The sequence below is a fragment of the Physella acuta genome, unplaced genomic scaffold, assembly GCF_028476545.2.
Source record: "Physella acuta isolate Inbredline_101_S28 unplaced genomic scaffold, ASM2847654v3 ptg000822l, whole genome shotgun sequence".
Lineage (NCBI taxonomy): Eukaryota > Metazoa > Mollusca > Gastropoda > Physidae > Physella > Physella acuta.
Genome location: NW_026732340.1, coordinates 238,015 through 264,979, shown reverse-complemented (window position 1 = coordinate 264,979; position 26,965 = coordinate 238,015). Strand labels below are relative to the sequence as shown.

The window sequence follows — 26,965 nt, the reverse complement described above, 5'->3', positions numbered from 1 at the left end:
AGTGTTATCACCAGCCTTCATCAATTCATGTTGGAGAACTTTAACGCCGTTTGTAGTTCACCAACATTTCTACAACTCACATTTGAAGATCTACGGGATCTAATCCAAAGTCAGGACCTCGTAGTCAGCAGTGAAGATCTGGTCATGGAGTCTGTGATTAGATGGGTCACGTATGACCCTAAAGTGAAGAATGAGAGAAATGAAGATACTAAAGAATCACATGAAGATACTTCCACAAATGAAAGACAAAGTATAAACGTGATGTTAGATAAAATAGGTTCCAGGAAAGTCTATCTGAAGAAATTGTTTAAAAAAGTAAGGACATGCCTTGTAAGCCCTTCACTGTTATCCAGGGTACGCAAAATGGATTTGTTATTGGCAGATAAAGATTCAAGAGATATCATCGACTATGCTTTATCTTATAACGCTAAAGATTTTAGACACTGCCAGTGTCCGTCAGCGGCACTTACTAGATCCTGTAGTGGGTACATACTTGCTGGCGTTTATGCCAAATTTAATGGATGGATCAAAGTAAGAAGCGCAATCGATGAAATAGTGTTTGCTAGTTTTGATTGTGATGGACTAATGAATATTCAGTTAGTCACCTTTGATGGTGAGCTATGTGTTACCGGTGGTGATGAATCATCTAGGTCTCTAATGTTTTTCTATTCTCATCATAAGTTGAAAAATGTGACGAGAATACCAAGTGATAATGTGTTATTAGTGTCTCATGGGGACTTTATTTATATACTAAACAAAGATGACAAAATAATATATCAAATAAATCCTAAAAAGGAAATACCCAGTGTAAATAAATTTACAGAATTTCCAAAATGTACTTTTGTTACGCATGCAATGTCTCTTCAAAATATTATTTTACTGTTTTGTTTTGATAAGCCTACCGAAATTGGATTTGACAAGACCATTGTTTATAAACTGGCGATTTCTTCCAAAGTTTGGACCAGATTAGACAATCTAGAAGGACAAGCCCAAAGTTTGATTAATTTTAAAAATGACAAGCATGACTACATTTTACAAAGAAATGGCAACTTGTGGCTGGTACTTTATTCATCTGACACAGGGAATGTTAAATTTAAATTTCTTGCCCAGCTTTGGAATTTTGAAAAGAGGTTGTATGGTGCTCTAACGTTTCAAAGTAAGCTGATCATTTTTGGAAACAAACCCGATGCGGACCCACAAGAGGCTAAAAAATTAAATAAAGTGCTTCATCACTTTAAATGCATAAGTTATGTGGGAACCCGAGACGATTTTTCCTCCAATTTTGTTCCCATCAACTGGAAATTTTAAAAATGTTAATTAAAAGTAAACAATTTAAAATGTTAAACCAGTATCATACCAAAATAGACGATTATTTACTATATTGGTTAGAAAAAATGTTTTTCCCCATACATTTCAAATAGCACAAGAATGTGTAACCAACACATGCGACTGTATAAGCAATATTTGTAGTTTATACTATATTGTTTTGCCTGCAAGTAGTAGGCTTACAAGCTACCAGCCTTGCTAATGTGAAATGGCACTGTTCGCTTTAATATTATTATGTATGAGAATATAGTTATATGTCTGTTTGAATCCTCAAGTAAAAGTTATTTGTTTCTCTGAATAAAAAACACCAATATGAATTTAACTTAAGATTTAAAAGCCCTTTAATTGACTGAGAATTAATTTCTTTTATGATTTCCAAGTCCGAAGTGTATGCTGTCTTGTTGCTACGGACTTTATGTTAATTACTACCCAAAATTTTAGGCTTTAATTACAATATTACTTATCAAACATAGTAATATCACTGTTGGCATAATTTATTAAGTTTTAGGCAATTCACCAGAAGGAAACTTCAGTTTTTAAAAAAAAATTGATAGGACTTTATATAGTACATATTATAAAATTAAATTTTAAAAAATATATATTTGTGATATAAATTTTATATAAAAATGTATTATTTTGTTAAATAAACATTCATATGAAATATAATTCTAGGTAATTTGTTTATTGTTTGTAGTTCTAATGCACGTTTTGTGTGCGTGCATGATGTGTATAGAGTACATTTTTATAATGCAACATTTTAAGGGGGTAGGCTCCAGAAAAACACAACTTCTTAATTATTACGTTTTATTTATTTATTTGTGTAAAATATTTGCAAGCACCAGAGACTCTTTTAAAAATATGGTTGCTTTGGCAACAGCGGCCATCTTGAAAAAACAACTTTGGTGGAGTTCTAAAATTTCATAAACGAACATATTAATTGGCCATTTAAGCATTGGTTTTTTCAATTAATAATACTAATAGAGTCAGCTGGCTAGTTTTTGTAACAGAAAACACTAATCTATTCTTTTTTTCTGGTACACTTCGAACATAACTGTTTTTAAACATATTCTTGATAATTGTTTGACTCTTACGATAAAATCAAATATTTTTTAAGAACAAATGTTTATTGTTACTTAACAGTCAAATACATTGTCCAACTCAAAAACAAATATTGATGTTTACGTGATGCTTTAGTTGTTATAATAATAAAATGTATGTATTTTACTGCTTAGTTCTTGAAAAACATGGTCAACGATATACTTTATATCGCGACATATATCCAACGAATGGCATCTCGCATGCCGGTAGGTCGCTGAAAGAGAACTTACTCAGATATTAATTTAAAAAAAAAAACCGTCAGATTCTATAATTGTTTGTCAACATCATAAAATCTACATAAAGTTATGAAAAAAAAAAAAAAAAAAAAAAAAAAAACATTATTCATATCTTGTGTTCAACAAAGCCTTACTCGTGTCATACATGAGTTAGGAAAGGCTTTATTTAATTGTACCTGTTTATGATGTATGTTAATTCTAAATGTCTGAACTAAACTAGAAATGACAAAAAAATGACGTTGTAGAAATAGGAAGTAGGCTCCTATTTCTAGACACTGAATTCGTAGTTGTTATTGGGTTAGGTTGTTGTTTGTTGTAGGCTTTCTTTTGCTTGCATTTCGGGGCTGAGCTATTTGCTAGATGGTATCTGCAATGATGCTGGTTACTGGATTATTGTGAGGTATTAACGTATTGGTGATTCATTTCTGGTTGGGTAAGGGATTAGCGGATGTCTGGCTGGGTGTTGGATTAGCGAATTTTTGGTTTGGTGAGGGATTAGCGGATTTCTGATTGGGTGAGGGATTAGCGGATTTCTGGTTGGGTGAGGGATTAGCGGATGGCTACTAATTGCTTGTTGGCTTAGGGAAAAGTGGATAGCTGGATGTGTGAGGGATTAGCGGATTTTTGGTTGGGTGAGGGATTAGCGGATGACTAGTTGGGTGAGGGATTAGCGGATGGCTAGTTCGGCGAGGGATTAGCGGAATCCTGGTTGGGTGAGGGATTTGCGGTTTTCTGGTTGGGTGAGCGATTATCGGATGGCTGCTAATTGCTAGTGGGTTTCCAACCGGTACGCTGTTGGCTAATTAGCTGGCGGCTAATTAGATGGTCGTTGGTTTGTTGTTGGATAAAAGGCTGGCGTCTTAGTTGTGGGCTGGCTGTCAGTAGCTACTAGTAAGGGTTTTTAACTGGGTGAAGAGAATATTGGGTCGCACAATCGTCATTATTTATAACATTTAATAATTATCGTGTAAGTTAATACACGAGGATGTCTGATATTAAAAGCTTGTTATTGTCAACAACTGTAACTTCGAGGCTTTATGGAATAAAATAGCAAAATATAAAACGGCCTGACCAATCAAACGTTTGATGCATTTTGAATCACCGATTAGCGAAATGTTAAATACATATTTTAAATTTTTTGTGTGTAGCTACTAGTATATTAAAAGACTTATGACTGCGGTATTAACTTTTTTATTGAAAAATATCTAGGACTATTATTTTGTTTAATTTTCATAAATAATAAATATGATTTTCAGGTTTTCTCATCCTAAAAATGCTAGATAGGGGAAACATTTTATGCCACAATATTGAGACTTTGTGGAATGACTAAACATTGGTTGACTTTATTCGATTGTCACCGACTCGTTTTGACGATTTTTCGGATTTTTAGCGGCACTTTATAGATCAGGGATGAACAAAGTTCACGAGAACAGCATCTCTCTTCACGACATTTCTCCCGAAACCTTGCAGTTAATACTGGATGCAATATACACCGATGCTAATTCTGTTAAAAAAGATGAGAATATACCTTGTAAGCCCTTTACTTTTAAATCGCGTGCGAACCATGGATTTGTCAGTAGAGTCAAGGGCTATAATTGACGATGCTTTATCGTTTAGTCCTAAAGATTTTAGACATTTCCTGTGTCCTTCAGCAACACTGACTAGATCGTGTAGTGGGTACATACATGCTGGTGTTATTGCCAAAAGCAACGGATCGATTAAAGTTATAGATTTATCCGAAGAAAAATCTTTCCATATTTGTGATCTTTATAGAGAGAATATTCACCTAGTCACACATGATGGCAAGCTGTATGCTTCAGGTCAAAACTTAAATCGCGGAATGGTTGCGATGTATGTGTTTTCTGGACAAAGTTGGAAACAAGTGAAGCACATGCCAAGCGACAATTTGTTATTAGTTTCACACGAATCGTTTATTTATATTATAAATAAGGATGACAATACGATATATAACATGAAACCTAAGACGAAAAGAAAATATCTAAACATGTTAACAGAATTTCCAGAAAATATTTTTGTGAAACATGCAATGTTTCTTCAAAACGATCTTTTACTGTTTGGAAATGACCAGATAGGTAATAACAAGACAGTCATTTATAAAATGGAAATACCTTCCAAAGGGTGGACCAAGTTAACCAATCTTGATGGACCAGCCAAACAGTTGATTAGTTTTAAAAATGACAAGCACGACTACATTTTACAGACAAATGGCAATTTGTGGCTGATAATTTATTCACCTGATACTGGAAACATTGAATTTAAATTTCTTTCCAAGCTTTGGAATTCTACAAAGAAGTTGTATGGTGCTCTAGTAAACTGATAATTTTTGGAAACAAACCCGATACGGACCCAATAGAAGAAAGAAAAGTAATTGAAGTTCCTGATCACTTTAAACGTATTCGTTTTCTAGGAACAAATGACAAAAATGCTTCTAATTTCGTCCCGATCAAGATGCGCAGAACGTGTATTTTTGCGAAGAATGCATGGCATTTATCTACTGGATATTTATAAACAAAACTTTCTTACCAGTTCGCTGACTACCCCAAAAAAATATATTCTATTTAAAATACCAAATTAAAAACACTACATTAGTTTCATGAGAGATATTTTTGTGTGTATGTGCTAGAACATACATTTTTGTTTTTAAATAATTGGCCTTCTTGTTATTTTAAAGCGAATTGTAATGTAAACGCTCTCTCTTCTAATATTAAACGGCACACATTGCATCAGTATTCTATAAGAGGTGAGAATATACGTATGTGTATAAAGATATATTGATTTATATTTTTTTTTCCTCTATAAAAACAACACAGCTATGCACAATGATTTTAATTTACCAGGTGTTTTTTTTTAAAGTATTGTTTTAGAAACTTTTTGCTTTGATAATTTTAATGTTCTGTGTGTAAGCTGAGAGTTAGTATCCTGTGAATTCAGAATAAATATATTACTTATAACTAGACATTTTAGAGCTTTAAGTACAATAACTCAACAGAAAAAGTAAATTCACGTGCTGTTCTAGTTTGCTATGGTTTTAGTCACTTCAGCAGCAAAGTACATACGGTGTTCAAATTAATAAATAATATATCCCTGTTGCTTATATATTAAAATATGTGCTTTTAATATTACATTTTTAACTATTTATTTTATTGCAATTTAACATTTTTAATCAAAACAGATAACATTTTAAATAAATATGAATTTTACAATTACATATATATCTTTTTAATGTTTTGTATCTGTGCGTTCTTACGCGTATGTGTGCGTGCGTGATTGTGTGTGGTGATTGTATTGGTGTGTGTGTACAATGCAGTTTTTTAATGCACCAATTTAATATGATTTTTTTACTTTGTCTTGTTTTCTCATATACATCCAGCATATAAATTTTAAATGCATTCTGGATCAAACTAGTTTACCTCCACAAACAAACGAAAATATCGTGTTATTCTCAAATAAAGTTCAATTTATTAAACAATTCAATCAAGTTGTTCTTTAAACACAGATGTTTGACGCTTTGTTTCAGAATTATTATGGAAAGAAATATAATATCTTCTTGCAAATACTAAAATTAATTTACATTAAAAAATACAAGTATTTTACGCATAAATTATATAAAATGTAGGCAGCGACATACTAATTATATTGACATTGTATGATAGAGAAGGTTTCTACCTGTTAAGAAGTATATTTTGTCATAAATAACATCAAATATGCCGATAGGCCGTAGAACTACATCAGAAACAGTAGCAACCTGTTAGAACATTTCCATTAAATTATCAGATTCCATGGAAGTTGGTCAACATCACAACCATATACAAACACGATTAACTTGTGCGCATGGAGGGCAAATGACAAGCTAGCTCAGTTACCCCTCGAGATGGCTAATACTAATAATTCAGGAGCTAGTTATTGATTGTAAACGTTAGTTAAAAAAACAAATATTAAAATTCAGGAAGCAGATTAAAGAAATGTATGCTAGGGCTGGGAGTGGATTGTTAATGGGCGTTTGTAGTTGTGTCTATTTTACAGCTGACAGGCGTGACAAAATGGATAAATATTTTTCAGTTATAACCTAAAAGTTAAAATAACTTATTACGATATCAGATGAACAATACAATTTCTTTAAATGAGAGGTAGTATGTGAAGGGGTAGGATGGCAATGCGAGTCGATTTAATGATTAGACAGTTTTTGTAATGTGGGGTGGAGCTTGTTCAGGTTGCTGCTTAGTAAAGGTGAGGTTTGTATATCTTTTAACATTGTGTTCATTAATGCTTTGGTTTTCACTGCGCGTTAGAATCAAATTGAGTCTACTAGATTACATATTTCGCACCAATCAAGTGTGTATTTCCTGTCAGCATATTTAACAAATGTTTACTTCCGATCATAGAATAGAATCTACAAGGTATTAGATTTAGAACTTAAAAAGAAAAATATTTACAATAAAATATTTTCAAGTGACAAATAGATCTAATATAGTAATGCATTGTTATGCATGTTGCGATAAATGTAACTTGCAAATTGTTTTGTAATCAACTACTTAGCTTTATAATTAGATTTTAATTTCGATAGAAGATCTAGCTCTGGTCTAACGACTTGAAATAAGGTAATGGTTTGTTGTAAGCAAAGTATTTAAAGAAAAACGTTGGGTTTGATGCTTAAATGTATGTTTGCTTAGTGATTTGTGAATGAATTCTCGTTAAAATCCTTACAAATGACATACGTTTACAAACGGTAAATTAACATGTATTATTGTCAGAAGGTGCAAAGACTAAAGACATTGCTACAGTAGTATAGAGAAGCACGAAGTGCGTACATTCTCACGCCCTGAAATATCTCGGGAGGAAGTCAAACCTTTGTGTTTTATCGGATAGATAAGCCAAATTTAGATCAGCACAGTCGTGTGGTTCTAGGTAGGTAGTCCAGCATGTGTGTAGCTTGTCGTTGATGAAAATAATATCCATGAAATTACAAGACGAGACACTAATAAAAAATCTATATCTAGCAGAAATAGTCGGTAATCAAATTTCTCGGAGCTCAAAAATAAGTTGGTTGTTTTTACGAAGTGAGTTTAAGGACGATGCAGAACACATGAAAACATTGCAGCAATCGAGTAACACAAAATCTTTAGATGTTTCTACTTTCTTTACTACGATTGAAAATACATTACTAAACGACAACTGAAGTAAGACTTCACTACGATTGGAAATACATTAACTAAACGACAACGGAAATAAGACTTCACTATGAAAGAAAATACATTAACTAAACGACAACTAAAATTTGACTTCACTACGATTTGAAAAAAACATTTACTAAGCGTCAACTAAAGTAAGACTTCACTAGGATTAAAAATACATTAACTAAACGACAACTAAAGTAAGTTTTCACTAGGATTAAAAATACATTAACTAAACGACAACTAAAGTAAGACTTCACTACGATTGAGAATACATTAACTAAACGACAACTGAAGTAAGACTTCACAACGATTGGAAATACATTAACTAAACGACAACTAAAGTAAGACTTCACTAGGATTGAAAATACACTAACTAAGCGACAACTAAAGTAAGACTTCACTACGATTGAAAATACACTAACTAAACGACAACTAAAGTAAGTCTTCACTAGGATTAAAAATACATTAACTAAACGACAACTAAAGTAAGACTTCACTAGGATTAAAAATACATTAACTAAACGACAACTAAAGTAAGACTTCACTACGATTGAAAATACGTTAACTAAACGACAACTAAAGTAAGACTTCACTACGATTGAAAATACACTAACTAAACGACAACTAAAGTATGACTTCGCTACGATTGAAAATACATTAACTAAACGACAACTAAAGTATGACTTAGCTACGATTGAAAATACACTAACTAAACGACAACTAAAGTATGACGTGACTACGTTCACGACGAGGGACGAATACCTCCATTCCCTAACAAGACAAGCAGAAGACTGCCTTGGCCTACTTGCCATAGCAACAAGCTCCTACTTTAACACAGACACAACCTTTTACTACTGTAAAATTATTCTACAACACACATACTTTCATTCATTTGAAACACACTGAGATAGCATTCATAACAGAAACATGTTGTTTCCATATATATATATATATATATATATATATATATATATATATATATATATATATATATATATATATATATATATATATATATATATATATATATATATATATATATATATACATACATATATATATATATATATATATATATATATATATATATATATATATATATATATATATATATATATATATATATATGTCGTTATAAATGTCCACTTTTTAACAAGCAATACATTACAATCCATAATAGGTTTGTTGCCAACATGACCACACCAGAAGTCTGTACCCGAATCGTCAAGTGTCTGCAGGATGTGTGGACTGACAAAATGTTGTTTGACTTTGCCGTCAAGATCTCTGACGAAACAATACAATGTCATCGACTCATCCTAGCGGCGTGTTCTGATTTTTTCAAGGCACTTTTTCGTTCTGGTATGAGGGAAGTCACAGAGAACTGTGTTGTTTTACAAGAAGTTACTTGTGACGTGTTTCAGTTAATTTTAAAAACTATATACACAGGTGAAAATATTTTAACTTTAGAAAATCTTTTTGAAGTGTGGCGAGCAGTAAATCACTTACAGGTAACTTTCATGGTTGATTTGTGTGAGAATTTCGCGATTAAAGCAATCAACCTAGACACTTGGGAAAATATTTACACTAATGCACAATTTTTAGATTCAAAAAACGTTCTTAAACAGCTTCGTACATTCATGTTGAAAAACTTTGATCAAGTATGTCTTTCAACAACATTTCTACAGCTGTCTTTTGATGAAGTCAGGGATTTGATAAAAAGTCAAGATTTGATTGTTGTCAGTGAGGATATAGTCCTTGATTCAGTTATAAGATGGGTCGAACAAGTTTCTTATGATGCATGTACTGACACAAATCGTGGGGAGAATACGGACGTTACTGATGAACAAAATCACGAAACTGTTAAAGAGAATACTTATATGGAAAATAGTAAAGCGCTAAACAAAGATTGTTGTACTAAATCGGTTAAACGTTTTACACAGTGTACTTCAAGAAAAGATAAACTTTCAGAACTTGTGAAGCTAGTGAGGACGTGTCTTGTAAGCCCGGCTGTTTTATCTCGCGTCTATGAAATGGAAATGGTTTCGGAAAACAATGTGTTAAAGGATATTACGTTTAATTCTTTATACTATATCCAAAACTTTAGACACGGTCAGTGGCCAACAGCTGCTGTACAAAGATCATGTAGTAAGTACATAAATGCTGGAGTACTTGCACAAGGCAAGGGTACATTCAGAGTAATACATATACTCGAGCACAAATGGTTTGATATTTCAAAATGTAAAAATTTACAAGAAAATATCCAGCTCGTCTGTTTTGACAATGAACTTTATGCAACAGGAAAACAACAAAACCAACCAAATGAGCTTTGTCAACTTTTTGTGTTCTGTGACAACAGCTGGGTGGAAGTTGTAAAAATGCCTTGTCAGAATTTGCTGTTAATTTCACATGAACAATATATTTACATCATTAACAAAGACGATAAATCTATTCATAGGGTAAATCCAAAGAAAAAAATTCCAAATTTAGAAAAGTTTACAGATTTTCCAGAAAATGTTGAAGTTAAACATGCAATGATTTTCGAAAGATATATTTTAATGTTTAGCCCTATAACTCACATTGGTAATGAAGAAACAGCTGTTCATAAATTGGATATTTCGTTCAAAATTTGGACCAGGTTAGACAATTTGGATGGAGAAGCAGAACATATAATTAGTTTTAGGAATGACAAACACAGCTATGTTTTACAAAGCAATGGCAACTTGTGGTGTATTTTAAATGAACTTTCCAGTCTCAACACTAAACTAAAATTTGTTTCCAAACTTTGGAATTCACAAAAGAAGTTATACGGCGCTTTGACCTATAATGGACAGTTAAATATTGTGGGAAATTTCCAAGCAGGAGATACAATTAGAAGAGCTCCAGATCATATTCAAAGCTCTTTTTGGTGGAAAACTAATGAAAAATGTTCCAATTTTATTCCAATTACAATGTTGAAAATACGGTAGCTCTAATTAATTAACATGCATCATACTACTGAGTATTTCAACAAGTTATAAACAACTCAGTACTTCGACATGACGGTTCAAGTGTTTACTATTACCTGTCTCTACACAACATATAGGATTTTACCGAAACCAATCGGTAGATTTAAAACCATGATTTTTTGAAATTTTTTGAAAAGAAACGAGTTATCGAATTTAAAAATCATAAACACGCTATTTAACGACGATAAAGCTAATAGTCGGACTATAAACAGGTTTGGTAGTCTACAAATATATTTTGTTCGTTAGTTGCATTTTAGTTTTGGAAAGAAAATATGATATTTTACTTTTTTAAATTTTTATTTTAGAAGCAAGGACAAATTATACATGTAGTATCAACCTGATTATCAAAGCTGTTATTACACTTACAAACAGCCAGTAATTAAATAATTTTTCAAATCTCAGAATTTTTATTTTAGAAGCAAGGACAAAATATACATTTAGTATCGGCCTGATTATCAAAACTATTAATAAACATACAAACAGCCAGTAATTAAATAATTTTTAAAATGTCAGTAACATATAATGCATGTTCAAACTCTATGTACATCGGTACCCTTATTTACATATTAAATATAATGCTAATTTATAATAAAAACATACATTTGATAAAATGTTCCATAATTATATAATTTTACATGTGTTCAACTATTTTACCTGTGTTTTAATACATGCTTTTTTTACCTAATGAATTACAATTTTTACAATTTAATTTGAAAACATTATATTTTTATATATTAGATATATTGTAACTGATAATAAAGTTGTAATAAAATTTACATATTTAATTCTATTATACCATCATTATATACATTTTAATATATATACATATATATATATATATATATATATATATATATATATATATATATATATATATATATATTTATTTATTTATTTATTTATTTAATAATAGAGGAACAATGGTAATGTAATATATGTATGTGAGAAAACAATGCAGATGAGGTGAAGTGTTAAGTGATGGTGAATTCAATGGGGAATTCTAGAAAAGTTTGTCATTTTTTAGTTATCCGCATAACTGAAACGGTACTCAAGTTATCGGTATTTTATAATCCGGTAATAAAGTTCAACTTCCGTTTATTTTTTATCTCTGAAAATTGAATAGAAAGTAATTCAATTATAAGATCTTGTACTTAGACACAAAATGTCGTCTAAATACCTGGAACAGTGTGCAAGTTATATTCTTCATACTTAAATAGAATAAATTTCATTTCTGTTTACCGGAAAGCGTTCACAATTTTACAAAAGCATGTGCAGCTAACATAAACAGTGCTCAAGTTATTGGCATGTTATAATTCAGAAGTTGAGTGAGTACCAATTCCGTTTACCGGAAATCGTTCAATAGTTGAGACAAAACTACACTACTAATTTTATATAATACCTATACATGAACATACATGAACCTATCAACATAACTCAATAGGTATTCAATTACTCGTGTTCCCAAACTATTTTGAGTGGCGACCCCTTTTTACTTTCTCGTATATACGAAATATAGAGAAAGTCTTATAATCGTGCAAAAAAATCGAGATTTAAATCGAGATTTTTACAAATCTCGACGTTTTACACCTCACTGATACGGAAAAACATAATTTTGCAATTATCGCTGTGTGTGTGTGTGTGTCTGTCTGTGTGTAAACACGATAACTTGAGTACCGTTACAGCTAGGTTGATGAAATTTCATATATAAGTATTTTATCAAAATCGTAGATCCGTATTAACTTTTGAGCGATTTCCAATAACTGAAAGTAGTATTTTTTTACTTTGAATTTTTCAAAAGCCTATACCTTGAGTACTATTTCAGATAGATAAATGAAATTTCACATGTAAGTAAAAGATCTAATTCTCTACCGTCTGTCAAATTTTGAGTAATTTCCGTTTACAGGAAGTACTAATTTACGCTATTTCCGATTTCTCAAAAACGCATGTAAATTTATAAACTACTAATAATATCCCGCACTTTAATGCACATTTTATTAGAAGTTCACTTGGTGTGGGAAGGAGTGGTCTAGCGGTAGAGAGCTGGACTGCTAACCCGTTAGTCTCGGGTTCAATGCAGTAGACTGTCCCTGAGTCCACCCAACTCTGATGGGTACCTAACTCCTGTTAGGGAAAGTAAAGGCGGCTGGTCATAGTGCTGACCACACTATCTCTTCATATGCCGAGGTCACAGAATCAAGTGAACTCTACTTCACTTGCCCCATAGACCGTCAGGTTTGAAAGGGAAACTTTTCATTTGGTGTAATTCTTTTTTTTACGATATTTTATTCTATTATAAAAAGTTAAAGTAATTATAAATGGATAAAAAATATTGTCGATGTCCTGAGTTGCCATCCCTCGTAATTTTATATTAGAATATTCGAGAAAGTTTAGGGGAGATCACTCCCGGTTTATTTTAAATAGAAAATGTCAAAGGTAACTCCAGTTGGGTCTGATTTTTATTAAACATTCTTTCAGGCATTTCTTTGGTGGGCACCGCCCCTCCCCCCACGAAGCAGGTTTACCACCTCCCACCCCCCCACCTGAAATAAAACAGAATCAATATAGGCCTAGGCCTACATAATACAAAATATATTTTAACCAGTGTCCGCCCCCTTCCCGGAAATTTAAATCTGCCTCCCTCCCCCTCCCTGAAAGTTTCAATTGCATCCAGTGGCGCAGCTACCGTAAAGCAAGCGTAAGCAAGGCATAGGGGCCCAAGGCAAATAGGGGCCCTTTTTCATCTTTGAAAAACTAAAATTCTTATACTGAAAGTGCTAATCGAAAGTCTGGGGGGAGGGGGGTGCAAATCAAAAGTTTGTCCCCGGTCGCCGGGAAGGGTCGCTACGCCTCTGAGGGGCCCACTAACACTTTTTGCATAGGGGCCCGAAAATCCTAGCTACGCCACTGCTAGAAACTAGAATAAAGCCTTTTGGGCCTCAGAAAAATACAAATACAAGTTAATAAATGAAAAATAAAAATAAGAATAAAACCTTAAATTTATGAGATGTTTTTTTTTACTGAAATAGCTGTTTATTAGCAATCATAATTTGGAAATAATTTAATCATTAATGAAAAAATAATATCAGGCGTAATTTTTCTTTAGGTTAAGCATGACCTCCCATCAAAATAATTACTTAAATTAAGTAAAATAACAAAAAAAAATATACCAACTGTATTTCCCACGTGCTTTGTTACACGAAAAATCATACCTATCTATAAAATGTATTCCACCTAAGTGAAACGGTACTCAAATTATCGTTATTTTAGAAACCGGAAATGTAGTTAAGTTCCAGTTTCGGTTTTTGGAGGTTACTTACAAATTATTGAACGTGATCAAACAGTACTAACATTGTCGTATCTACATTGGAACAGCGTAAAGTACCATTTTCTTTTACCGGAAATAGTTCAAAATTAATGTGAACATTCGTCCACCTAACGTAAACTGTACTCATGTTATTAGCTTTTGAAAAACCAGAAGTAGATTAAGTACAACTTTCAATTATCAGAAGTCGCTCAAAAGCTAATGAAAACATCAAATTTGATATAATTCATATATATGAAATTTCGATATTCAAGTAATCATGTTTAAATACACACACACACACATACAGAAAGGTTGACAGGGTTGGAAAACTAAGCTTTTAAGGCTCCGGAAAGTTATAAAACATTTATCAAAATCTCAACGTAGACTTTTGGCACAATTACAGTACATTTTTTATATTTCGTATACGATAAAGATAGTGAGTTGTAAGACAGCGAAAACTGTCAAGATATTACGTTAATTATTCATCACGATCATAAAAATTATTTCCTCTATACTCTGTAGGCTATACGACAAAGTAAAAGGAATAGCATTTTAAAAGAACGCAGTGTGTTTATAATAGCGTGAAATATATTTGTGTTTAGAGAAGAAACGTTAATTAATTTAGATAAAAACTAATTTAGCAACTAAATCAAGTTTATAACACGCTGCAGTGTCGTCGTTCCTTGACCTATTTTGTAATCGCTATGTTAAAAGTGGGCTTGCAAGTTTCCGCCCATGATGGACGACAGACAGAGGCATCAACTTGTAATATTGACATTAAAATTATCAAGCCATTCACGCTATGACGTTATTACGTCTATTTTCCAACCAGTTTCTTCCAGGCATCGGCGGGGGGGGGGGGGGGGGGCTTTGAATTTTTTTTACCGCCACCCCCCCCCCCCCCCCGAACAAAATGAAATTTATATAATTTATATAGAAAATATATACTTTTAACAGTGTCCCCGGAAAAAGTATACCGCCCCCCCTCCCCCCGAAAATTTCAAGTGCCCCCCCCCCCCGGAGAAAAAAGTCTGGAAGAAACACTTTTTCCAACTAACAGGTGCAGTAAAGATGCTAAAGAAGTATCAGCTCGAACATATGTAATAAAATCGATAACATTCTTTTAGTAAGTTGTTGCTTGTATATGAATGGGCAGGACGGGACTAGTTGTTGGTCTAATATTGGTTTAAGTTAACAATTGTTCAGATAGGTTATGTAATGTACTGTGAGGATGTCTCGACTTGCCAGAGCATGGTTACCGTGAAGGGTGCAGTTTTGTAGATTCAGATTAGATTTTTATTTTTTCACTTTAGACGGCTTTATTTTCATTGCGCACTTGAATAAAATTTGAAATAGGGCCACTACAACTTTTGCACCAACGAAGTGCGTTTATTTACACATGTTTACTTCCGATCATACAAGACTTTACAACCCTTTTACACATTTATTGCAATAAAAATTATTTTCAATATGTGCTGGCAAACTTTGTGAAAGTGTATATTGGTAAGGAGCATGAATAGAGCTGAGAAAATGCGTTTTAAACAATAATCAGTAGCTATATACTATAATTATTATTTCGAAAGAGATCAAAATGTGAGCATTTTAATACAGTAATGTTAAGTTGTAATCAACAAGGTTACTATAAATCTGAATTGATTTTGCTTACGAATATTTTGAAAGGAGTGTTTACTTTCGAGTCCTTACACAATTTAGATCAAAATGTTTACACACGGTAAATAGACGGGTATGAGCTGATAACTTAGATAACGTAGAGGCATATCATGTTACGAATCATGTAGAGCAATCATTTAAACCTCTAATAATCCTTTGAAAAGTCAAGCATTGTTTGGAAATGCAACGGAATATTGAAACAAAAGTGGGTTTATAAAGCAGTGTGTGACAGTATTTGTAGTAAAAAAAATGTGTCAATAGTCTTTGTTAAATATAATTTCCAGTAGGTGTACTGAAGATATAATAAAACCAATAGTGTTGTCTGTGTGCTATAAATCGATGTAACTTATATAGCTGTGAACCCCAACTCAGTGGCGTTGACTACGTTGACAACGACGGACGAATACCTCCACTCCCTAATACATCAAGCTGCAGGCTGCCCCCGACTACTTCTCCCTACTCTAACAAAGTCACAGACTTGTATTACTGTAAAATTAATCTACAACACACATACTTTCATACACTTGAAATACACTGAGATACTATTCATAACAGAAACAAGTTGTTTCCCTGTATATATATGTATATAAATGTATATATATGTTAAACTTATCAGCTTATATTCTTCACTATAATCATTGCAAGTTCTTGTTTGCTGAAACAAATTGTTATAATATAATTTTTAGTAACACAGTCATTACGCCTAACCTAACTTTTATCCTTAATACCGGTCAATAATATTTGGACAACAATCATGGTGGAAAAATATTAGATCTATAAACTTAACGGCAAAGTGTGAAAAACGAATGTTATGATCAACATAACTCAATTGGTTCTCAAGTGATCGTGTTCACAGACAGACCCACGGACATACTGACACAATTGCAAAGCCCAGTCTTTCCGTAACATCTCTCTCTCTCTCTCTATCTCTCTCTCTATCAATCTCTCTTTCTATCTCTCTCTCTATCTCTCGTTCTATCTCTCTCTATCTCCCTATATATATCTCTCTCTCTTTCTCGCTCTCTCTATCTTTCTATCTCTCTCTCTGTATCTCTCTCTATCTCTATCTCTAACTATCTCTATCTCTCTCTCTATCTCTTTATCACTCTCACTCTTTATCTCTCTCTCTCCCTCTCGCTCTCTGTCCCCCTCTTTCTCTATCTCTCTCTATATCTCTCTCTATATTTCTATTTCTCTATCTCTCTCTATCTCTCTCTATCTCTCTCTCTCTCTCTCTCTCTCTCTCTCTATCTCTATCTCTATCTCTATCTCTATCTCTATCTCTATCTCTATCTCTATCTCTATCTCTATCTCTATCTCTATCTCTATCTCTATCTCTATCTCTATCTCTATCTCTATCTCTATCTCTATCTCTATCTCTATCTCTATCTCTATCTCTATCTCTATCTCTATCTCTATCTCTATCTCTATCTCTATCTCTATCTCTATCTCTATCTCTATCTCTATCTCTATCTCTATCTCTATCTCTATCTCTATCTCTATCTCTATCTCTATCTCTATCTCTATCTCTATCTCTATCTCTATCTCTATCTCTATCTCTATCTCTATCTCTATCTCTATCTCTATCTCTATCTCTATCTCTATCTCTATCTCTATCTCTATCTCTATCTCTATCTCTATCTCTATCTCTATCTCTATCTCTATCTCTATCTCTATCTCTATCTCTATCTCTATCTCTATCTCTCTATCTCTATCTCTATCTCTATCTCTATCTCTATCTCTATCTCTATCTCTATCTCTATCTCTATCTCTATCTCTATCTCTATCTCTATCTCTATCTCTATCTCTATCTCTATCTCTATCTCTATCTCTATCTCTATCTCTATCTCTATCTCTATCTCTATCTCTATCTCTATCTCTATCTCTATCTCTATCTCTATCTCTATCTCTATCTCTATCTCTATCTCTATCTCTATCTCTATCTCTATCTCTATCTCTATCTCTATCTCTATCTCTATCTCTATCTCTATCTCTATCTCTATCTCTATCTCTATCTCTATCTCTATCTCTATCTCTATCTCTATCTCTATCTCTATCTCTATCTCTATCTCTATCTCTATCTCTATCTCTATCTCTATCTCTATCTCTATCTCTATCTCTATCTCTATCTCTATCTCTATCTCTATCTCTATCTCTATCTCTATCTCTATCTCTATCTCTATCTCTATCTCTATCTCTATCTCTATCTCTATCTCTATCTCTATCTCTATCTCTATCTCTATCTCTATCTCTATCTCTATCTCTATCTCTATCTCTATCTCTATCTCTATCTCTATCTCTATCTCTATCTCTATCTCTATCTCTATCTCTATCTCTATCTCTATCTCTATCTCTATCTCTATCTCTATCTCTATCTCTATCTCTATCTCTATCTCTATCTCTATCTCTATCTCTATCTCTATCTCTATCTCTATCTCTATCTCTATCTCTATCTCTATCTCTATCTCTATCTCTATCTCTATCTCTATCTCTATCTCTATCTCTATCTCTATCTCTATCTCTATCTCTATCTCTATCTCTATCTCTATCTCTATCTCTATCTCTATCTCTATCTCTATCTCTATCTCTATCTCTATCTCTATCTCTATCTCTATCTCTATCTCTATCTCTATCTCTATCTCTATCTCTATCTCTATCTCTATCTCTATCTCTATCTCTATCTCTATCTCTATCTCTATCTCTATCTCTATCTCTATCTCTATCTCTATCTCTATCTCTATCTCTATCTCTATCTCTATCTCTATCTCTATCTCTATCTCTATCTCTATCTCTATCTCTATCTCTATCTCTCTCTTTATCTCTCTTTATCTCTCTTTATCTCTCTCTATCTCTATCTCTCTATCTCTATCTCTATCTCTATCTCTATCTCTCTCTCTCTATCTCTATCTCTATCTCTCTCTTTATATACATATATCTCTCTTTCTATCGCTCTATCTCTCTCTATCCCTCTCTCTCTATCTCTTTCTCCCTCTATCTCTTTCCCTCTCTCTATCTCTCTTTCTCTCTCTCTCTCTCTCCATCTCTGTCTCTCATATTTTTAGTTTGTTTACATAAAAATTAATTACTTTGTTGATAAGCATTAAATAAAATAAAACTCTAAAAAACAAGTGACAGGACAAATGATCTCAGGACAAATGATCTCAGACAAAATATCTCAGACAAAATATCTCACGGACAAATGATCTCAGGACAAATGATCTCAGGACAAATGATCTCAAGGACAAATGATCTCACGGACAAAAGATACCAGGACAAAATATATCGGGACAAAAGATATCACGGACAATGATCTCAGACAAAATATCTCAGACAAAATATCTCACAGCAAAATTTTAAAAGTGTATTGGATAATTTTAGTTGATCTGAACATTTTTTTTATTGACTATCATATAGTTTTGTTTACTATGTTTAATATTGTTTATAGGCCCATATAATAATTGTAGGAAATGTTTGCCGTATAAATTTGACATATTGTACTAAGCATTTAAAATTAAGATTTCTTATATAGTATGCGAAGATTAAAGAAACTTTTTCGATAGACGCCGTAGGTGTGCCTGACAAACATGAGACAATTCTACCACGTCAGGTGGACGAAACAATATCAAAGGGAATGAAATAACAATAAAGACACACCATCGTATCAAGGTGGCCGCCCGCTTTGATTGCATAGGCATGCCTTAATGGAAAGACATCCGCCCTCCATGGACAATACAACTAGTATCCAAAGTCAATTGTTATGCGTCGGTCACACCTTAGTGATCAGGTGACAAATGCTTATTTAAACGACAGCGGTCATCGCGTAGCGAAGTTTGTCGTAGCGTACAAGAAAATAAAGCAGTATTCGTGGTGGTTACTCTGCTAAGGCCTCTTTCGTTACCTTGCAGATAGGGTATAGGGCATTAGTTTCTAATGAATTTCTGTTTATAAAAGCCATAAGTAGAGCAGCAGGAAAAGAGATTTGGAAATGTCAAGAACATGTAGGCTACAGCGAAAGTTCACATAATACATGATCACATAGTATTCGAAATGTGTTATCATAACGATGTACCTGCCAGCAAAGTAACGTAAACTTTTTTTTTTTTTGTTGATGATGCAGTAAAACAACAGTTTTAAGTTAAGAACCTGAAGACCCATTCACATTTGTTTGTTAAGTTTAACAAATTCATTTTATAACAATCAATTATTATGAGTAAAAAGAGTAAACAAAACCATATTGACAGTCAATTTAAAAAAAGTTCAAATCAACTAAAATCATCGTAAATATTATTAAAATTTAGCTGTGAGATATTTTGTCTGAGATATTTTGTCTGAGATCATTTGTCCATGATATCATTTGTCCTGATATATTTTGTCCTGGTATCTTTTGTCCGTGAGATCATTTGTCCGTGAGATCATTTGTCCTTGAGATCATTTGTCTTGAGATCATTTGTCCCGAGATCATTTGTCCGTGAGATATTTTGTCTGAGATATTTTGTCTGAGATCATTTGTCCTGAGATCATTTGTCCTGAGATCATTTGTCCCGAGATCATTTGTCCGTGAGATATTTTGTCTGAGATATTTTGTCTGAGATCATTTGTCCTGAGATCATTTGTCATGGAACCGGTAGGGTATTTAAAAAAAAAAACAAGCATGTATTTTGTTAACATTTTTGTTAACAATTTTTATTTGTTTGTCGGTAACTCTTATAATCAGAACATCTGTACTATGAGTAAAATTAGATAGAGAAAGATGTTGATTTTCATAATGCTATAGGCCTACACATTTATAAAAAAAACTTATTACAATGTATGACATTTTTGATATAAAAACACACATTTAATTATATATTATACAACTGGAGAACAATGCTTGAATTATCAAAACATGACTTGCAAAAGGCTACGTTGCCGATTGAAAAGTTCAATAAATTATAAAGTTAAAATTCAAACTGCTATAGCTTTAACGATATGTCGGTTTGTTATTTTTATAGCTTGCAACACTAGTACCAATTTTCAATAGGATACGCTAGACACATTTTATAACTCGAGAAAATAAAGTATTTATTTACTTATAAACTATAAACTAGAACTCATCCTTTTTGGCCAGAGAAAAAGCAGCCAAATACAAGTTAATAAATTAAAAATGTAAAACCGATCCTAAACTAATCCAAAAACTTTAGACCTATTTCTCTCCTGAACACTGATTACAAAATCCTAACCAAAGAACTAGTCTCCAAAATTGAACCGCACTTGCATAAAATTATACATGTAGATCAACAATGCAACATCACAGGTAGGAACATATAAACTTACAATCACTTAGAGACATGATCCACTACACACACGAGAAAAACACACACGCATGCATGCTCAGTTTAGAACAAGAAAAAGCCTTCGACCGGGTTGCTCACAAACACCTTCACAAAATCTTAGAAGCAAACAATTTAGGACAATACTTTACGACATGGATAAAAATAATTTAATTTAATGCACATAGTCACCTACTGATAAACCATAATATTTCCCAACCCTTTAGAATAAAAAAATCAGTCAGACAAGGTTGCCCTCTATCTCCAATCCTTTATATACTAACACTCAAACCCCTGTTAAAATGCATTAGAAACACTAGAGACATCAGAGGAATCGACATTCCAAACCAATTAAACAAAAAATTCTAGCGTAAGCTGATGATACAGCCTTTACCCTCCAAAACCGAAAAATCTATTATTCTAATAACAGACACTTCACCTCAAACCATCACACCCAAAGCCAGGGAAATAACATACAGACTCATATACAATTCAACACCCCTAGTAAAACAACAGAAACCCTATTGTTAACTATGCAGACAAAATACACCAGAAACCGAAACGCACATCTATTTAGAATGCCCCGACACTAGAAACCAAAATAACAAAAACAAGTAATTAAAAATGTCTAGTGACAATTTTAGCGCAATTTCCTTATGTTATCTAAAAATAGCTCTGTTGTAGCGTAAATCAAGAGCAGGGTTAGTAAAACCATTGGTTAGTTATTGAAACGTTTTTTATTAATTTTTTTTCAGTATTTTACATGTTTTATTTACAATAGAGTAACATGACTAAAAACCATTGCGCGCCTAGCTACCCGAACGTGATGTTGCAGCCATTGAACGTGATGGCGCAGCTATTGAACGTGATGACGCGTGTGGTGTGGTTGCATAAAATGCCTACTAATTCGGTCCAAATTTTAATTAATTCAAAAAAAATTTTGTGACCAAACGAAAGGATATTTTTGAAAACTGTTCTAAATTATGGCAGGAATCGATTGGTACATGTTTCAAGTCGCTAAGTGGTCTGGTTGCCGAGATATGGGCCAAAAACTGAATTTTTTCGAGGTTTTTTGGCTTTTCCGGGAAATCCATGAAAGAAACCCGGAATTTGTATGGCCTATGTTCATCCTCGTAACTTGCTTAACATAATTGTTTTTGTAACTAGTCATCGATATTGCTTCGTTGAGGAGGAGATACGACTTAAAGCTGCGGACACATATCCATACATTCATCCATCCATCCATCCAGAAATGACGGGTTAATAAACGCAATTCTCCAGAATGGAAATTGCGCTAAAAAAAACGAGACCTTCAACATCGATATAGTTATAACCCTAAACAAAATCCCGAAACAAAGAGACAGGACGGAACTAGAGCAAAATGCAAGGACGGTAGCTATCTATAGACAGACTGTTTGGACCAGTAGAATAAGAGCAAAACACGACAAGGTACAGTTCACGGGACACGTACTAGACTTGATTTATCATGATCCCAATACCATATTGCCCCTTAACTGCATCCCCTTCGTCCCCATGAACCCACCCCTGTGTAGAAATACTATGTTAAATACTGAGGATGATTTATAATCAAAATTAATTTCTAACAACATTAATTTGATTCCTACCCCCACAAACCCTGTCCCTAGCTTGTTTCACATCATATATTATTTGTCATTCAGTTTCCTGATGTTGCTTATTTGTGTATTGTTTTATTTACATCGCCTACAAACAAAAATTGTAAAGACATTATTTGACACTATTTTACTATTATCATATAGATCTATGTACTGAACTTTGGTTCACAACGTACAAAACGACCCCAATGACCCCTCCTCCTTTTGTATTTATTTTATTATCCCTGAATAAATACTTAACAGTTGTTATCTTAACTTTTATAACCAGTGTTTCTTCCAGACTTTTTTCTCCGGGTGGGGGGGGGGGGGAGGGGGGTGGGGGGCACTCGAAAATTTCGGGGGGGGGGGGGGGTGCGGTAGACTTTCTTCGAGTGTGCGGACACTGTTAAAAGTATATATTTTCTATGTAATTTTCATTTTGTTCGCGGGGGGGGGGGTCCTCATTTGAACTATTTTATGAGAACACTGTTAACCAAATTATGACCTTCAAAACTCCACTGTATCCCCACACAGCTACACGCCTACCAACCCCTAACCTGTCGGTACTATACATCCAAATAAACGTAAACACCGATTTGAACAAAGCAACCTTTCACTTTCACCCTCCCGCTAAATCACCCACGCAGCAATCTGTTCGTCAAACCATCCCCCCCCACACACACACACTATAAATAGTAACACCTCAGCAGTTAAATCACACAGCACAGATTTTGACGCCTGGCTTGCCTTAAACACAAACAGACACTCTCTCCAAGCCTCGTCAGATACATTTACCCGCTCCCCCATCTGTCCACTTCCCCCTCAGACATGATAACCCCACATCCCCTTTAACTGTTCTAACGACCCCACCACCCACCTCAACATCAATTTCGAATATCTATTCATTTACTTGTTTAAAGTTTTAAATCTTGCTTCTTTCCCCTCCTCGTTCACGCAGCAACCTTTTGAAAACTCAACGCGACCAGTACATAAATAAACACTCCTTCAACTAGTCAACCTAATTTGTTTCTCTACATAGGAAATACTTTACTGTCCCATTGACTCTCCCCTGCCCCCCCCCCCCCCCCCCTCTTAGTACAATTTCCTTTCCACCAGGACTCCGACGCTTTCATTTGACCTTTACCCCTTTTACTGTTCCCCCTTTCGATTTTGTATAATCACATATATGTTATCATGTAAATATTCATTATGTTTGGTAAAACCTTTCGTTTTAATTTGATGTTCGAAATTATGTAAAGAATTTGATGTTAATGCACTTGTTTTAAATTGCAAATAAAAGTATTAAAAATATATATTGAAGTTTAACGTTCGCTTATGTTTTCGTATTCTTTTTTAACCAGCAATGTATGTATATTTATACTTGTATTGTCGGATAGAAAACTTTTCTGACTTTGCATAAAATAGAATATGTAAACAATTAAGTAGTTATCAATGTATTAACAATTATAATAAACCGGGAGGGATCTCCCCTAAACTTTCTCGAATATTCTTTTATAAAACAACAGGGGATGGGAACTCGGGATATAGACATGATTTTTTATCCATTTTTAATACTTAAACTTTTAAAAATAGAATAAAATTTCGTAGAAAAAAGAATTGCACACCAAGTGAACGTCAAATAAAATGTGCATAATAGTGCGGAATATTATTAGAACTTTATAAATTTACATTCGTTTTTTGAGAAATTGGAAAAAGTGTAAATTACTACTTCCGGTCAACAGAAATTAATCAACATTTTACAGAAGGTCGAGAATTAGATCTTTTACTTACATGTGAAATTTAATTTATCTATCTGAAATAGTACTCACGTTAAAGGCTTTTGAAAAATTCAAAGAAGAAAAAGTACCACTTCCGTTTATCGGAAATCGCTCAAAAGTTGATACGGCTACGATTTTGATAAAATACTTATATATAAAATTTCATCAACGTATCTGTAACGGTACTCAAGTTATCGTGTTTAAACGCGCACACACACACACACAGACATACTGACACGATTGCAAAACTATGTTTTTCTGATTCAGGGAGGTGTAAAACGTCAAGATCTGCAAAAATCTAAAAAAAAAAATTTCCATGATTACAATACTTTCTCTATACTTCGTATATACGAGAAAGTAAAAAAGTTACTTTCTCTAGAAAAAGGGTTATGACTGAATATTATTAAGCAATGTTTTACAATCCGTCAGGAAAATAACTTAAAACATAAGATGTACCGTCATTCATAGGGCAGACTCGGGTTTGACAGCCAGATGAAAATAAAAACGAGTTTATCACTAAAGGAACTTTCTTGCTGGACTGTCTCAATCCCTGAGTTTCTTCCAGGCATCTCTTCTAGGGGGGGTGGCACTTCACCTCCCCCCCCCCCTAAGAAAATCTACCGTCCCCCCTGAACAAAAAAAAAACCTAAAATGTCTATATATGCGCATCAAAGCTTTGCGCGTGTTAAGTTTTTAATAAACTATTTGTCTAGCACTAATAAAGCACGTTTTTTATACAGTGTAATGAACACTTGGTTTACTTCTGATTTTTTAATTCATATAAAACGTTCAATCGTTCTACAGATTTAGTAAGGTATATTTAACGGTAACGTCCATTTTAACACAAATAGCACATAGGTAGGGTTGTCGTCATCTCTGTACGTTATAGCTGTTTATAAAGGCTACACACTGAAGTATGTCTTCAGAGTTTCTTTCCCGAACGAAATGAAATGTATGTAATTTATATAGAAAGTATATACTTTTAACAGTGTCCGCCCCCCCCCCCCGAAGAAAGTCTACCGCCCCCCCCCCTCCCCCCCCCGAAAATTTCAAGTGCCCCCCCCCCCCCCCCCGGAGAAAAAAGTCTGGAAGAAACACTGTATGTCTTTGTTAATTTTGTTTAGGTTATGCCTGTGACTTATTAATGGAGGCGACCGAGTAAAGTCCCAAAGGTATTCGAGAGACCCATTAAATATTTTAAAAAGTATACACGGCGGAGTTACAATTAATATGGTTATAAAATCCTGTCTGTCTTGTATTTTTTTTGTTGGACTTTACCAAAAATTGGATGTATTTGATGTTTTAATATTTTACGTAACTAAATAAAAATAAAGCAAAAATTTGGTTTTCGCCTGTAATTGTGACATAAACAATGGCATCCTGCTATTCGGTAGGCTACCGTAAAATTTTATTGAACACATTGTATGCGGAAAATAAGAAAAACTAGGTCATGGTGTTTAAATTTTCATTGTTAGGCCTATTTAAAAACTTTATATGCAAATGTTTGTAAAAAAAATAGCTATCGATCACAGAGTTCCTGTACAGCCAATCAACGTTTGTCTTACGAAAGTGAAACATCTTAAACTCAACAAATTATTTTCAAGTTCTCTCAAATTTCATATTTTACTAGACTACCCGTCATCCTTCTCATAACTGTGGGCCTCGGGGTCATCCATAAATGACATAACGTCTGTCACTTATCGTCTTAAAAAACCAGACCCCACATTCATAAAGACGTCTCACCTCAGACGTTTTTGTCTTTTAAAAACACCTATTTCGGGCGAGCATGGGTCTGACCACGTTATCCCTTCATATGCTGAGGTCATAAAAACAGGTCAACTCTACTTCACCTGCCCAGTGTCTCCCCCCCCCCCCCCCAAACTGAGACATGTTTTTGTCTTTTAAAAAACCGAAAAGAGTTTCTTCCAGACATCGCTTCTTGCCAAAAACACAGAAACAGGTGAACTCTAATTCACTTACCCCGTGTCATGCCAAGTCCCGATAGGCAAATTTATCATTCTCATCAATAAAAAAATTGAAAAAGAAATTACCATTTACATGATGTGTCTGGAACCCGTACCACACGCGTGGATAGAAATTACACTATCAACTCAGTTGTCTGGGAAGTTACAATCATATGCAAAATTAGCGGTATAAAGTCCTCGAAAGAAACTTAAGTTACGCAAATAGGCCCTAGATCGAGTATTATTTCAAATTAAATATTATCCCAAACTAGCCAATTACATAGCTAAACAAACAAATATTTATATAAAATAATTAGGGCCTGAATAGTTTAGTCGATCTGGATAGAGCTAGATATAGATGTAGAATTTACGTTAAGTCTAATTTTAGATTTTTCCCCGTATTTCCGGATTCTAGATCTAGAACCTAAGATAGATACATCCCACGTATTCTCGAATTAGATGATCC

General features: G+C 33.6%; 1 protein-coding gene across 1 annotated transcript; it reads left to right on the top strand.

Moving 5' to 3' along the window:
* Positions 1-7,454: 7,454 nt before the first annotated feature.
* LOC131951690 (kelch-like protein 2) lies at positions 7,455-11,099 on the top strand. Its single transcript, XM_059314049.1, has 2 exons — positions 7,455-7,586; positions 9,036-11,099. The coding sequence occupies exon 2, from the start codon at positions 9,049-9,051 to the stop codon at positions 10,819-10,821; it is 1,773 nt and encodes a 590-aa protein (XP_059170032.1). The 5' UTR covers positions 7,455-7,586; positions 9,036-9,048; the 3' UTR covers positions 10,822-11,099.
* Positions 11,100-26,965: the final 15,866 nt, after the last annotated feature.